At 41.1% G+C, this 15,725-nt stretch overlaps 3 protein-coding genes across 5 annotated transcripts in view; 1 reads left to right on the forward strand and 2 right to left on the reverse strand.

Moving 5' to 3' along the window:
* Nucleotides 1-11,102, forward strand: part of LOC128872757 (myb protein-like) — a 42,049-nt gene extending 30,947 nt beyond the window's left edge. For both annotated transcript variants that reach the window (XM_054115764.1, XM_054115763.1), the window contains exons 2-10: nucleotides 1,076-1,241; nucleotides 2,763-2,927; nucleotides 4,863-5,184; nucleotides 5,299-5,629; nucleotides 5,725-6,197; nucleotides 6,326-6,642; nucleotides 6,725-6,814; nucleotides 9,356-9,481; nucleotides 9,639-11,102. In XM_054115764.1, coding sequence (XP_053971739.1) covers nucleotides 1,076-1,241; nucleotides 2,763-2,927; nucleotides 4,863-5,184; nucleotides 5,299-5,629; nucleotides 5,725-6,197; nucleotides 6,326-6,642; nucleotides 6,725-6,814; nucleotides 9,356-9,481; nucleotides 9,639-9,773 — 2,125 coding nt within the window. In that variant the 3' untranslated portion in view covers nucleotides 9,774-11,102. The remainder of the gene's footprint in view (nucleotides 1-1,075; nucleotides 1,242-2,762; nucleotides 2,928-4,862; nucleotides 5,185-5,298; nucleotides 5,630-5,724; nucleotides 6,198-6,325; nucleotides 6,643-6,724; nucleotides 6,815-9,355; nucleotides 9,482-9,638) is intronic.
* LOC128872763 (probable cytosolic iron-sulfur protein assembly protein Ciao1) overlaps nucleotides 1-15,725 on the reverse strand; it is a 164,069-nt gene that overhangs the window by 12,880 nt on the left and 135,464 nt on the right. The window lies entirely within an intron of this gene.
* Nucleotides 10,932-15,725, reverse strand: part of LOC128872764 (RING finger and CHY zinc finger domain-containing protein 1) — a 7,448-nt gene continuing 2,654 nt past the window's right edge. The window contains exons 3-6 of one of the 2 annotated variants that reach the window (XM_054115778.1): nucleotides 13,934-14,251; nucleotides 13,537-13,815; nucleotides 13,368-13,458; nucleotides 10,932-13,297 (exon numbers count right to left, since the gene is read on the reverse strand). In XM_054115778.1, the coding sequence (XP_053971753.1) occupies nucleotides 13,212-13,297; nucleotides 13,368-13,458; nucleotides 13,537-13,815; nucleotides 13,934-14,251 (774 nt within the window). In that variant the 3' untranslated portion in view covers nucleotides 10,932-13,211. Of the gene's footprint in view, nucleotides 13,301-13,367; nucleotides 13,459-13,536; nucleotides 13,816-13,933; nucleotides 14,252-15,725 lie in introns of both variants that reach the window. The other variant, XM_054115777.1, reaches the window with a different exon arrangement.

A 15,725-nucleotide genomic window follows, 5' to 3' on the forward strand; every position in this document is an offset into this window, starting at 1 on the left:
ACTTATGTGTGCGGCGAATATGCACGCGTTATACATACACGTTTCATCTCGAGTTAACCGGCTATCGCGGCAAGGTTACGTCATCCTGCGAGTTTAGACTCCACGGTAGCTGGAATGTAAATACGTTAAAGCAGCGTGCAGCCGACCGTTTACTAATTGCGCTCGAACATATGAATTTGCTCTGCAATTAGTCAAGCACAGTTTACCACGAACGTGGAAGTCGCCTAATCGTCGTTTCCGACTGTACTCTGCAGTTATTATACGCGCTTGCCACCCTATAATCTCACCGTCTTAAATCCAAGGTTAAAGTAAACTTAATCTCAGAGGGAGAGGGATAATATTTTTATAATAATAAAACGGAATAAATATCGTTCATTTATTCAGAGAAATTTCTATTCTTTCATCGTGGAATGTTCCAAGTGTCGAGACATTTTTTTCTAATCTCAGAGAAAGAAGCAAAGAACGCGGTTAGGGGTGAGAATGAATAACGATCGTTTGCGGAGGAAGTGGACAGGAAATCCTTGAAAACGAAGAAGCGAGCCCACTCGTAACCGCAAAAACTGACACTTGCCAGACTGTGGTCAAGATTGCCTCTTGGACGGTGGTTCGGGCAAGGGTGAAGAACAAAGGGGTGGCGAACGCGATAGTTCTTCGACAAAGAAGAGGAAGAAACGCGCAGGATGGATGGTCAGCCATCCGTGATTTCCCGTCTACGCTTTTGTACAAAAAAAAAAAAGAAAGAAACACCAAATAGCTATATCCGTTCACAAGTTTAATCTTCTCGCGAATTTCGAGATTCGAACCACCCTAATCGCCAGAACTGGCCAACTGTTTCATTCCCAGTGAACGAATTTATTACTTTTGTTTATTGCGGAATATCTCGGCCTATTTTAATTATTCAATTAAAAGAATGACTTTTAGCGAAATTTGAAACCTCTCTTTCCCGAAAGTTATACTTTGGTTCTCTCGGAACATTCGAAATTCGAAACCGCGACAGTTTCGAGTCAAATCGGATATCGCCGATTTATTCCATGGAGTCAGGCGAAAGACAATGTTCTCTTTGTTTTGTTTTTAGATCGCGGTCTGGGTACGATTCTAGTAGCGGCGGTGACTCTGACAACGAGTACAGTGTCGGCGTCTGTCGTGGGACCACCAATCACTCGCAGAATCCGGTCACGACAAATGCGAGCGCACACGGGCAAGGGAAGCACATAAACAAAGGAAGGTGGACCAAAGAGGAGGTAACGAAGACGAAGATTCGCGACAATTCGTTCATTCATTCACTCGCGAGTAAAATGTTTGCGTTGAAATTGAAACAAGAGAGCTTAGAAGAAAATGCAAAACTAAATGACACGGTGGGGGAGACCGGGGTCAATTGGAACGTTTTTGATGAAATATTAGGTTGTCCCAAAAGTTTCTTCCGTGACTCGCATTCAGTTATTTTGTGTAGCGATGTACAAGTAGAATGTATAAATGTATAAATAGAGAACCTGATTTCCTAGATGTTAATGTTGTAACAGTAATGGAGCAAAATGAGTCGTACACAATTCAATAATGTAGCATTAGACATGAATAAAATATCGTGTATGTATTACTTATTAATGAAATGGAAGAAACTTTTGGGACAACCTAATAGCTTACCGTGACTTCATCTTGTGTCTTATCTGTTCGGTAACGGGTAAAATCTAAATGTTGTAGAAATTAAAAATCCTAAAATCAACTAGGATATTCGTATCGCTATCGGCCCCAGTCTGCTCTGTCGTAATTAGACGGAGCGCAAAATGATCGACCGCCGATGATGCGAGGATAGAAGAAATGGCGTCAGCCAGTGTTCTTCCCTTTCTCTCTACGGATTGGATGTTTCACGGTGCACATGCGATCGCGTCATCGTACCGTGACTTTGATCGGATGTAACGCGAGGGGTGGGATACAATGAGCATAGGTCTCGAAAAAAGGAGACCACCCTTCGTACCTTCTACAACGAGTTACGTCCACAGGCAGATGCCCTCGACCACCCCTTAGTCATGTGCCAGCACAGAGTAGACGCCGCGCCGTATGGTTTCCCGTGGGAAACATCACGCAGACCTATCGATCCCGAGCATTTGTTACGTGACCTTTTTCCCTTTCTATTCTAACGCAATTGCGAAATGAAATCTGCTCGCCCGTAAATACGTCCGATTCGCGATGGACGCGCCATCTAAGTCCATTTACGACTTACAAACATCTGGACCACTTTCAAAATAAATTCAGATAAAATTAGCTCTCGTTTATTTCGATATCAACAAATTTAACAAGGTTCGCGAGGTGACTCCTTTCATTATTAACACGTTCACTGGCAGACTAACATACTCTTGAAAATTTCTACTGCGATTAAATTTTGTTTACAGACTATTGGAAACTGTGTAATGAAACATTTATTGTGGTGTTTAGTGTTGTAACTTCATTAAAGTTCAAGTATTTTATTTAAATTCATTTCCTGTGACACTTAACTTTCAGAATATATTTTCGTAATTTTTCAGTGAAAATCACTGTCACTCACATATGGCTGACGTGGCGATCAACGTGTTAATCCGTAGTATTAATCGTTCGATTCCTTGGCCAATTCCAGTAAAATATTTTAATTGATAGGAAGACAGTTGGTAGCTTTGTTATAAAAAAATCATATTATAAAGAAAAAAATGAAAGGGTCCAGCGTCGAGGCAATAATTCCTGCACGCATTCCAGCCGAGAGTAATACTCATTTTCTTTGCCGACTGTTCCAGGACGCTTTATTGAAGCAGTTAGTGAGCAATGCGGAGCAACGGGGCACCGGACTGCGATGGGACGCGGTGGCCGGTCACTTCCCCGACCGGAGCGACGTCCAATGCCAGCAAAGATGGGCAAAGGTCGTGAATCCGGAGTTGGTCAAGGGACCCTGGACGAAGGAGGTACCTGAATTTCGTTTCGAATCCACCTCGCGTCGATTATTCCCAGGCTTTGTTTCGCTAACCCTGGGGAGCCGAAAGTCTCCACCGACAGAAACGCAACGCGTTGGAAAAATTGGCAAGGGAACCTGGGAGAATATTTAGTTTGGCGTAGAAATGAATTCTATTGCGTCTTTGTAACTTTATCTACGATATAAAATTAATAGGAAGTAGAGTACCACTCTGACACAAACTTCGTTGCAAATATTTTCGTCGCAGCCTGTATATCTCGAGAGGACAGAATCGGGTTTGGTTGTCGAGGATCGTTTTTAAGTCGCTTCCTCGGCGACAGAAAGTTCAAGAAGAACCGTTACACCCTCCTTACCGTACAGTTTCTTCGGGCAAAGGGAGAAGCTGGCAACATCGGCGCAGGCCATCCAAGTATCGGTTCGTTCTGATAGTCAATTTTTTTAAATATCCCCGTTATTTATGGATTTTCTAAATTGAATCATATTTTTTTTTTCATCTACCTCGATAACAGTACAAAGTTGTTGATAAAAGAATGTTTCTTAGCGTTACACGTGCTTCCTCAAACAGCGGTAACTTTGTCTAAAAAATTTCTTTCGTAAATACCTAAAAAACCCTAAATAACCGATACCGAGGTGTTTCCACTCGAACTCTCCGTCCTGTACGACACATAGAATGTTCGTTCTCCGTCAGAAAAATGTTATCAGTTCCTATCAGTTGTATCTACGAAAAACCGTGTACGAGACACGGAGAAAGAAACAGAGATCCTGGAACGTTATGGCGCGCAGGGCCCGAAACAGGGTCCCGCGTCCAGTTCCACTGAAAGAGAGACTCGGATGGCTTCGAGTTCGTAACGGCCCCCCAGTCTCACATACGCCTACACGTAGCCAGGACGCAAAACGAACGAGCTGAACTAAGAAACGAACGCTCGCCACGGTTCGCCTCGGTGGGGTATGCAATAAAGAAAAAGAGGCTGGGTTAGCCGCGGAGATGCTGCGTCGTCGTCGACGTCGTCGTGGCAATGCACTTGGCAACAGCCAAGGGCAAAGTAAGCCGCTCCCTGTGTACCGGCGCTGGTACGCGGTCCTTCATGGAGATGCAGCGTGTTCGTGTGCACCTGATTGTTGGTATGCGCACGAACCCATCGGGGTGTCCTCGTTGTTGGATCTCGGTCTCTTTTCCTCTTCGTGTAACGATCTCTCTCTCTCTCTCTCTCTCTCTCTCTCTCTCTCTCTCATTTCTTTTCTTCCTTCTCGACCTACCGCCTCGTTCCTCGCTCTCCGTGACTCCGTGGACCTGGAGAAATTACTCGTGAGAATCGCCTGGAGGACGGGAGAACTCGCAGAGGCTTTCTTCGGTGCTCTTCTCGCGTTTGTTGTGCACGTTTTTCTCAGCTCGAGCGTTTCGCTCGAATTGCTGTGGAATGTCCAGTTTCGGACACGGTGGTGGTAGTCGTCGCTATAGGCAATTTCATCTGTTTAAAGACGAGCAATGTTTGCTATAGGGGAAGATTGATGAAGCAGGTCGTAGGAACGTAAGCGAGGTTAAATGTAACGGTGGTATTCTTTAATAGGGTTGGAAAACAACAGTATAATAACGGTTCCCTGTAACGGTTCGATGTAAGAACGAGAATTGCTTCCTTGTTATAACGACACGAAGCAAAATGATTCCAAACACGACCGTGTATAATTGAAAATTGTCCGATTGTGGTCGTGTTTGGACATGTTTTCATTTGGAAACCCACGCAAATTCATCGTTAATGGACTCGTAAGAAATTATCCTTAATTTATAGAAACAAGGGAGGCCACACGAAATCATTTGCGACGAACAAACGGAAATTCTCGACTGTTCTTAGCAAATACTTTGAAAGCCTGAAACCCGTAAATGGCAGAGTTCCCGTTCCCCCCTGCTGATGATTGGCGATATTTACAGGAGGACGAAAAAGTGGTAGAATTAGTGGAACGATACGGCCCAAAGAAGTGGACGTTAATTGCACGGCATCTGAAGGGTCGCATCGGTAAGCAGTGTCGGGAACGATGGCACAACCACTTGAACCCAGGGATCAAGAAAACCGCGTGGACAGAGGTGGAGGACAGGATTATTGTCGAGGCTCACCGCAGGGTGGGCAATCAGTGGGCTAAAATCGCCAAATTGCTGCCAGGAAGGACGGACAATGCGATTAAGAATCACTGGAACAGCACCATGAGGAGGAAGTACGAGGCGGAAGAGGGGAGGTCCATCACCGGAACTAGAGGTTTTTATCGTTTCCCTGTTCTTAAAGTAGTCACGCCAAGTTGAAGATGAATATTCTAAATATTTCTGTAAACTGCATGGAAGAGAATTGTTGAAATTATTAATTTTCTAACAGGGAGAGGCAGAAGAAAAACTACCGAATCATCGGCCTCGTCGAAAGACGTTGCTTGTACCGAGGAGGACATCTCTAGTCACGGTCGTTTGAAACCACCATCGACGAGCAATGAAAGTGCAACGACTATGATGACCGTGCAGGGTCATACTCTGGACATCGACCAGCTGGACTGGACCAGGGCCTGGGACAATCATCAACAGAACAATCAAACTTACCAGAGTCTTAATCTCAACGAACGCACGCACAACACCAATTCTCGGTTGCAATCCCCTTCGAAACAAGGAACTTCGTCGTCCAGAGTCAAGACTGAATCGATCTCGCCATTTACCAAGTACGTTGCCATCGCCACGTTTTGACTAAAATAAGATCGCATCGCTGGTCGGTACAAGCGAAGAATCATTATTTGATACATGGCCCTTTTTGCAGGTATTTTGACTTGCAAATACAAAGTGAATCCATGGGTTCAAGGAGTTCGGAGATAAGACTAGTGCCTATGCCAGATCTAGAAAAGATGTCGAGCAATATGACGGAGAAGGAGAGAAGCAGTCCACCTCCTATCCTCCGTCGACGTAGAAATACTCTTCAGCAAAGAACGGATACTCCTGACAGTGGAAACCAGTCGGATTATTTGATAATAACCCAGCAGCAGTCAGAACAACAGGAACAGCAGCAGCAGCAGCAGCAACAGCAGCAGCAACAACAACAGCAGCAGCAGCAGCAGCACACTGGCGATAACACCCCATCCACACCCATCAAACAACTGCCATTTAGTCCGTCGCAATTTTTGAACAGTCTGAGCCCTGAAACATCTTCGTGGCCGCGGGCGAGTACCCCCAAGGGAAGCAGTCCTGGTCCCCTCACCACGCCACAACCCACTAGTTTTCGAAGAAGTCAGAATGGTAAACTTCCCTTGAAATAATAATTTAAGTACTCCCCCTATATTCGACACCCTTAAAGATACAGATAATCCGATAATGAAAGACACTTATAAACTGAATATTAAAAGCGTGCATACTTACATTTCTAGACGGCAACACGCCGAGGACGCCAACGCCGTTCAAGAATGCTCTGGCGGAGCTGGAGCGGCGTAGCGGCGCGACTACTCAGTTACCTGCTACCCCAAGTCGTCTCGATGCCTTAACCGAGATCATTAAACAGGAAACCGACCGCGAGAGCTTAGCAGGGACCAGTGCCATTCTTCAAGACTCCGGTTACAGTACGATACGACGACGGGGTAAGGAGAACAGTGCTCCTGGTGGAAAGAGAGCGCGCAAAGCACTCTGTCAAGCCTGGGCTAACTCTTCTCAGGATAATTCAGACATGAGTTTCCTTGTAGAAACACCAGTAAGTTGGATAAATTATATTTACGAATATCTTCGCGCAGAAATGATTCGATCCATCAATCGACTCTCTTTTCTCCTTCCAGAGTAAAAGTTTAGACACGTCGGTATTGTTCTCACCAGCATCCATGGCATTGGAGGATAGTTTCCTCACAGCAGGGACTAGTCCCGTAAAGGTAGACAACAACGTCCATTCTAATCAAAATCAGATTCAAAATCAACCAGCCCTATTCTGGTATTATTCCCGTACCAATCGCCTTTAGACACGCTAGCCGGCCTAACTTTCTTTGTTTAACAATCTTTGTTTCTTTCGTATCTCCTGGTATAGTGATTCAATTATGCCTGCCTCTTGATAATGTTATGCCTCCTCGCTTCTATCTCTTTCCATCCTTCCCCATTCATTTTTTTTTATTTTTTTTTTAAACTAATTTATGGCTAAACGTTAAATACCAAGGCGCGGGAAAAATTATAACCTCGTTATCTATTCTTGCCGCCATGGTATCGTCCAATCCAAAGATTATTAGCGTTTTTTTTTTTTCTTAAATTGTAGGTATAAAGTAACATGACTAACATTAACGACGTAAATATCGTTTGATTTATTTATATATATTAACTTATTCCAACGACGCATATGCTTTCCCTGTTAAATTATTTATACGTAACGTTAACGGTGCGTAGCTATTTAGTGTAACTTACGTTCATGGAAGTAAAGAAATGTGTCGCGTTAATCTATTATTTCTTGTCGTAAAGATTAAAATGGCCGCGTTTAATGGCATTCGTGTACTTAAGTTATTAATTGCGTGTATACATTTTTATTATTTTGGCCGAGCTTCGTCGTTTGTCACTGTTCTACATTGGAAACATCCGTACTGTTTATTTTCAATGAAACGTGCATACAGTCGGTGATGTACGATCGATATTGTTTCGTTTTTGTTTGCTTCAATCACTTATCTCTACCGTCGATCTATTTCATTGTGAATTAAATTACGGTTACGAGTACCGCACTCTTTTCATTATTTTTTTTTGTCTTTTTGTTGACGTTTTCTTTTTTTAAATCGTGTAAATTATTCGTTTGCATTGAGGACGAAGTGAACTGGAAGAATCGAACCCGGTGAAATTGCTATATTGATTAGCTATTCAATGCTATTCGAAATACATAAGGTGCTACAACAATCGTGTAATTGTGGTACATGTACACTTTTTTCTACTTGTATATATAAGAACTTTTTATGGAAAAATCAATATAAAAGTATGGTTCCCGTCAGAAATAAGAAACCATAGTACATTCCATGAAACGATCAACCCTTTAAGGACGGGTATTCTATTCTAGCCTAATCGCGCAGGACGCAAGATAGAGGAAAAATAAATTATTTATGCAAATCAAGTTTTGAATGGAATCGAAAGTCCTTGTAACAAAAATTATGTACATAATATATTCAGACTTTATTTATTATCGAAATGTAATATATGTAGAACCGTCTTTAGAGCAGCAAGATATACTTAGACTTAAAGGGTTAGGATCCACATATTACAACTATCGTAACAAAGTTGTACTATGGCTTACCAAATTCTTATAGTTAAATTATGTATTTGATTCGTACTATTTGTAAATTTGATACGCTTGGTTGTAAATTTGACCATCGTTTAGTGTAAACACAGTCGAATTAAGTACTTGGTACGACGATACTTTCGTTCGTGTATAAAAACTAAGTACTGTGTAAATTAAATAATGATATCATGGAACGTACTACAGCATCTTCTCGTTCTGGTACAACCTGTATAAACAAGTGAAACCATCTAATCGTACTCTTCAGTGTGTTTTAAATGAAAAAAATATCTTACAGTTTCACTTTCGTCCGTCAAATTTTTCGTTCGATACCAACACGGAAAATATTTGTAAAAAGGAAAAATGTTTTGCTTTTGATAAATCACAAATACGTGAAATGTGTTCGTATGTATAGGTTCCATATATATATATATATATATATAGATCTATATATATATATTTATATACGCACACATTGAAAAAGGAAAAAAATATAGCGTCTTTAAATATTTATTATTATATTAATATATGTACATATATATATTTACATATATATTTTTTTATTCCTTACGTAAATAACGTTGAGTTGCCGCATGTTTAGAACTAACTCGAATGTAAAACGTCCCTTGTATACAGGCCTGGCCTAGCGTACCAAAGCACCACACCAATCCCCATCCTCGTTCCCTCGTCTCCTGTGTCCTGAAACGACCAAGTCCAAAGACAATTTGTGCGGCGGCTCCCAGCGGTCGGTAAAATCGGTATCTCTCGCAATCGTGCGACGAACAAAATGAGAAAAAAAGATTGCGAAAAGACCTAGTCACGATCCACGGTTCAAATGTGGGCAAGTTCGTCTAGCGATTCGTTCCTCGCATTAAAAAAAAAACAAACATCATATGTCGTGTAAAGGCCGAGCCAACGCAGTTTCGTGAGCCTCTTTGAAGTAAGCTCCTCCTCTCTTGTCTCTCTCTTTCTCGAAACGTCCTATCTGTCTCCATCTCTTTCTGACAATCCACCTTACAGTTCTCGAACAGTCATGCGAGCGACCCTCGAGACTCGACGTCGAGAGCTTCAATCGTCTCGATGATTCTCGATTAGAAGTTTTTCTATAAAAAAACAATACAAGATTTTCTTTTATATCGCCGGCTGTAGCTAGTGTGTCTATCCTTTCCAGACCTCCCACGACTTTGCGTCCGTTCAACGGAAGCCTAATGCCAAGAGGGCGATCACATTCGACGCGTTCGACAGTCCCTGCTGTATACTCAGCCCCCTGCCGCTCAGGCCAGTAAAACGCGCCAAGGTGAGTTTTGTTTTTCCTATCAACGCTTCAAGGTTCAATGAAAGTATGTACAAATAAAGATAAAATTGGTCGGCCCATCGAGGTCGAATTGTAGATCCGAGACAGAATCTAGCTATACTCGTATCCAAATAAAAAAGCAAAATTCCTTTTGTTGCAGCTACAGTTGGAGGCGCAATGGGTAACAGTGGCCTGCGGACGCACGCGTGATCAGCTCGAGATGACGCGAGCTGCCCGTCGATTTCTCAGCAGTCATGGATACCTATCGCTACGTCCTCGTTCTCTGAATTTTTAGAGTCTTTCCGGAAATGCCGGAGAGAGAACGGGGGAGGCTCGGTCGCACATCGTGGTACAAAAGTAAAACACGCGACGTTTGAACTAGTCGTAGTTAAAACTATGCGGCGCTTCCGTTTAAGGAATATGGCCTTTCTTTCTATCGAATATTACGCGAATCTGTCGAGTGAATTTAAGGAAAGAACGAACAGGTGAAAATACGAACGTATTAGGAAATTTTACGCGGGCTGAAATGACGCGGTGTGCATCGGGGCATGCTCCCAATGTGCGCTGTCGCTGCGGTCAAACTGAAATTTATCGACCAACATTTTTCTAGATGACAAATTTCGTGTAACGAATAATTAATCAACTTGTGATCTGTTATACTTTGTATAAAATTCACGATGTAAATTATGTTGATTAAATGATACATCTCAAGTTAAACGAATCTTAAGCTGATAATAAATCGTTATATAGAGTTTTTATCATCTAAAATAGTGTCTTAATTATACCGAGATGGTATACGTTAAAAAATTCAGTACCAAACAAAGAAAAAAAGAATAATTAATGTACATAAGGCGAATTAGGTATATGTTCGAACCTAACCTTGACGCCGTTATTCAAATACAATTCTGCCTATCTCTGCAAGTTCAAATATATTCTAATATGGTCACATTTTGCATGAACGATTAAATTAAGTTGACCAGACTACAGATGCCCCGAAGCACATCGTGTATCCAAGCCAGTCGAATTCTAAAAAAAAACCACGGTGCAACCGAAATTGCATCCAAAAGGGGAGGAAATGTCACGTTGCTTTACCTAGACTTTAGTTCGCAGTTTGTTCTCGGCTAAGGTACGCGACAAAAGACATTTCTGCCTTTTTTTTTCTCTTTTTGTGGGTGATAAGAAGTTGCTACAAAATGACGTGCGCATTCCCTCGTGTAGCACACGAGGAAAAACACAGCGAGTTTTTCGTGGAAAGTAATCGTATTTTTTTTATATCGCTGTAAACATTGCATGTGACATTGCAACGTTTACATTCGAAGAAACGTGCATGTGGATCATGAATTCGACATTTTTGTTATAATTTGTTACAATCAACATTTTTTGTTATTTTGTTTTATAAGCACACCGGGTAGCGACTTCTTGTCACGTTCGTGCGAGAAAACGTAAGATAAAAAAGAGGAAATGATAGCCGGTTTATTTGATACATATATATTATGGTATATATTATATATAATATAAAACAAAAGCATTATTGCGGCCGTTATGTACAAAGAGCCTTTGTAACTGGTATTTAATTTACAACTGAATAATAAAGACGTGATGAATAATCACACTAAAAAAGAAACATTGTAATTGCGTCTTAGATCTGTGTTCTACCGCAACGTTGCGAAACTCTTAGGTCAACGATACGCAATAAAATGTTCCAAAACGTTACACGAATAGATAATGACGATAGTTTCATTTTCAGGTTACACCTGAAACATTACGTTGCTGTCTCGTGTAATCTTGGAATGCCATGGAATGGATAAGAGGTAAATGCCGTCATTACCAGCTTGGTTCCTCGTAGATTTAAAGCCCAAGGAGAAATCATATAAAATTTCACGATGGTAATCGAGGTATGTCGGAATGCGTTTGACCGATTCAAACTTTCTTGAGTTACAAACATTGCTGTTCTATTTCTAATTGTGTATTCTGTTGAAATTTATCGCCCGATGACGCGCATTTTATCGTGTATCGGGGTTCGAATTACGGCTACAAGATCATAATAACGTTTCACGAATAAATCAATGAGCATTTAACGTGATACGCTAAGGTTCCCCTCATACACGCGTTTCTAGCATATTCGACGTCATGCAGAATTCTCGATGAAATTTTTACAATATTTGTCAGGAAGCTATCAATTAGACTGCATACTTTATGATCTGACCTTATCTTTCGATTATACTACCTTAACGTGAAACAACAGGGTGTAGCTACTCTCTTAATTCTCTAATAAGAACGTGCTCCACGTTCCCTTGCATTCTAATCCAATTCTACATTTTCAGTTCGTTAACCTATAACGCATATCCTTTTCTTTAGAATAATCAACGATCCAAGACGAAACTTCATTAGCAAACATTTATCATACAAAACTGGCTGCATCTTACATAACTAACGGATTATAAATTTTGGTTTACGGCGTGTAACGCTGGTATGAGCGTTAAAAATGCGTGTAATTAATCTGCAGCGCTTTTCTTCGAAAAAGAGGTACCAACGCGATACAGGATGTTTGTATCATCGTTTTTTAAGGATTTTGTTCAACTCTCCCCTCTCGTCCGAAGAAGACGCGTATTTATAAATGCGTGCACTAAAGAGGTCTAAACATATGCACAACATTACAAAGTGCACAATCACGAATGCTTTTTTTGTTGTTGTTATTTCGTAATAACAAGGTGATAATGCCCGATAAAATTCGATAGATGAATGTCGCGTAGTCTGATTACGCACACCTCTGTCTCGCAGGCAAAAATCGGTGTATTCGTAAATTCTGAAAATCTTGTCGGTACGTCAGTTATGTATCGGCTTTCACGTCACCCAAACTATCTGAGATTCCCCCGCGCATTTTTATATATATATATATATATGCAAAAATGTCACACATCAAGCAGACCCGAGAATGATCCTTGACTAGATGGCGATCTTTTCGAAAATTGCGCTCATGATAATAAGATTCCATTAACGAATAGAATGCGTCTTATTAATAATAATCTCATTGTTTTCTATTTCTACGGTGTAGTAGCTGCGTAATATAAAATCTCAGGGATCTATATGCGTGGTGGTAGTTATCATAGAGGAACTCTTAGCTGTCGATTATAACAATAGCTAAAAGGGATCGATTTTTGACTAGTACTAAACCGGTACACGTTTGTTGTTCATTTAGCATTTACGAAAAGATTGCATCGAAAAGAAAAATCACGCATCGTAAAGTGTAAATCTACGTTTGTACAAATGTATATGTGTATATATATTATTTGTGTATATAAAAAGGAAAAAAAAAAAGAAAACAGCGCGAGAAGAATTTTGGGAAACGCGTGAGTGACACTGTCACGAAACGTCTTGAACCTATTGATATCACTTCGAAATACTGTTATCAAGCGAAATTCTTGGCGAACAAGAAATTTCTGAACATTCTTAAGGATTCGAGTCTCGCATTGCGATAATTTTACATGATTAGTCGTTTTCTTTACGTTTGACGTCCGTAATGTAAATATTCAATGATCTCTTTAACATTTCACATTTTTCGTCTCCTAACAAAATAGCTTCTATAAAAACTTGAAAACAATCAACAGAAACGTGTAAATTCGCTAAAAACAAGTAAAGAGGTAAATGTCTTGCCCTACTGTCTCTTTTAGAAACATCCTCCACCTCCCAAAGGGTGACGATTTCTCGGAAACGATTACGCATCCTCTTCACTTTAACACTCAGAGCTCTGGCGTTGCGATTTCTCTTCGTCCCCCGTGTCCGTGCTGCCACCAGCTGTCTCATCCAACGTGTCTGGATCTGCTAACAATTTTCACGTAATGTTTGAACATGCTACGATACAAGTTGTAGCGGACAATTTCCTACTTACCCGGAGATGGAGAGCCTTTAATTGTGCAAGTATTGTAACTCCCGCAATTTAAACATTTCAATCCTACGACATGGAATGTTACCGTCGACTCCTGAAATATCGAAAATATTCGTGATTATTAAACGTATTAATAACGCACGGAAAAAACAGTGTCCCAGATATAGCTTACCTCGTGACAGTCTTTGCACAGAATATGGACCTTGTAATCCTTGTATTCTTCTGGCATCGGTGTCAACGATACTTCCATGTCTAAATATCTCCATAAGTCGGTCATATCTAGCAGTGACGTTTGGCAAATGGGACAAGCATAATGTCCCGAACGTAACAAATCCTCGAAACAGGTGCGGTGCAGCAAATGACCGCATTTCGGAATGTGACAGGGTATACGACTCGTGTGAATATCCTCCAGACAGACGGGGCAATTTGCGTGCGAAACATTTTCCACGCACTGAAAATTTCAGATAGAAATGAAAATTATAATCAACACCTTCAAATATCTCGTAATGGAATACATTTGGAATGTACTTGATTAGGTTTCGAACACTATCTCTCAACGCTTTATTTACCGTGTGTCTATTTTGTAACTGAACCGGCAAACACATGTTGCACTTGGCACAGTGGAAGAATCGGTCGCGACCGCCGACCCTGCATATCCCGCAGCCGTCGCAATGATATTGATTCTTGTCCTCGTCGTCGAAGAGGTTGCATTCGAGACAAGTGTATTTGCCGAATCGGCAATGACAGTTCTGGCAAGTGGCTTGCACTGGCTGACGGGTGTCGCACAGAACGCATATCAGTTCCGTGACTTCTTTCCTGTTCACCGTGTGAGTCTCCCGTTCGTCGTGGCAGTAACGACACGTGTACACCTTGTTGCAGCAGGGTGTCTACAAAACAACGAATGATCGCCATTAAAATTTACTTTGGTTTAATTTAATTCGGTGGTTTTTAAACTGTCGATCGTAAATCATTCGAGGTACGGATTTTAAATGGATTTTCATCGCTTCGATCGAATGCGAATACGTCTAAAATTTGTATTCGAACGCTGCGAAAGTGTGTCCTTGACGAAGCTAGCTTGGAAAACGAAGGCTTCGGATAATAATCCAATTAGCCCCCGTATGAATCCGTCCTTGATCCTTGACCCTTTCAACATTGCAGGCGCTTATAAGCGTTCGGCAAATGTACCGATGGCGCGCAGAGGACACGACAAATCGTTGACATCGGAAGGTTAGTGGCATCGGACGGTTTAAATATTAACCCTTTGTTGCATAGCGTCCTGCTACATGTCCAGAACCTGTTGTGTAAACTTGTTTAAAAAAAAATCTTTCGTATGGATTTTTAGCGCATTTAGCAATTCTTTAAATATAATCGATTCGTGATATAATAAAAAAATTTCCATCCGATAAGTCGTTATCTAGAAAAATTGGCGAAATCGGTGGCCTGGATACCCGTCAAGTACAACGTAAAGCGATGCTACTTTGATCGTAAGCCTATCTAGATTACACACAGCGCCGTGTTCTTTTGGATAATGTTTGAGGAACAAAGATTCTTGCGTGTTATCTTTATGCTTCTATATAAACAATGGAAATCGGTGCAAGCAAACACAAAATATCGAGTCATGAGACAATTCGTGGACTGCCGATCGGCCATTAGATTAGGTACGAGTATCGACGAATCTTATTCGATCGCACCACGATCATTTCCATTTTTTTTTTGTCTCATTCGAATATAACACAATTTTGAATGTATCTCACTCAATTATTTTATGTGGTCGTGTTTCTATAAATAGACGATCTAATTTCATAGATATTCGTGTTGTAACAGCAATGGAGCAACATGAATCGTGCACAATTCAATAATGTAACATAAAACATAAACTATTGTGCATGTATTAGTTATTAATAAAACGAAAGAAACTTTTGGGACAACCTAATATCCGTACGAGGTGGCTATTTACTTTTGCGAATTGCTTTTGATAATGTCTCTGTTGTTTGAATCCAATTGAAAAATGACAAAGAATTATGGTACGACCGAATAATTGCGCCCTTCTTTTCTCGGACGACGCAGAAGCACTGGCTTGTAGAAGCGCACTACGCTCTACTTGTCGCAGCAATTGGTAAGCAACACTTTGAAAGAGGACGCCTTGTTACATGCACACTATACAAGGAGAGCCCATCGATTTGTTTGCTGCAACACACGCGACGTATAATCACGAGCGCCCGCACATGTACACGCGACTCCAATAGCGTAGCTAAGCGCGCGCAACGCTACTCTCCGTATTCTTTAAGAAACGATAAACAAACGTTAGGGGTAGAAATTAATTCTGTGCCTCAACGATAAGCAAAATACAATGGCTACCAA

This window comes from Hylaeus volcanicus, chromosome 2, assembly GCF_026283585.1.
Source record: "Hylaeus volcanicus isolate JK05 chromosome 2, UHH_iyHylVolc1.0_haploid, whole genome shotgun sequence".
Classification (NCBI taxonomy): Eukaryota; Metazoa; Arthropoda; class Insecta; order Hymenoptera; family Colletidae; genus Hylaeus; species Hylaeus volcanicus.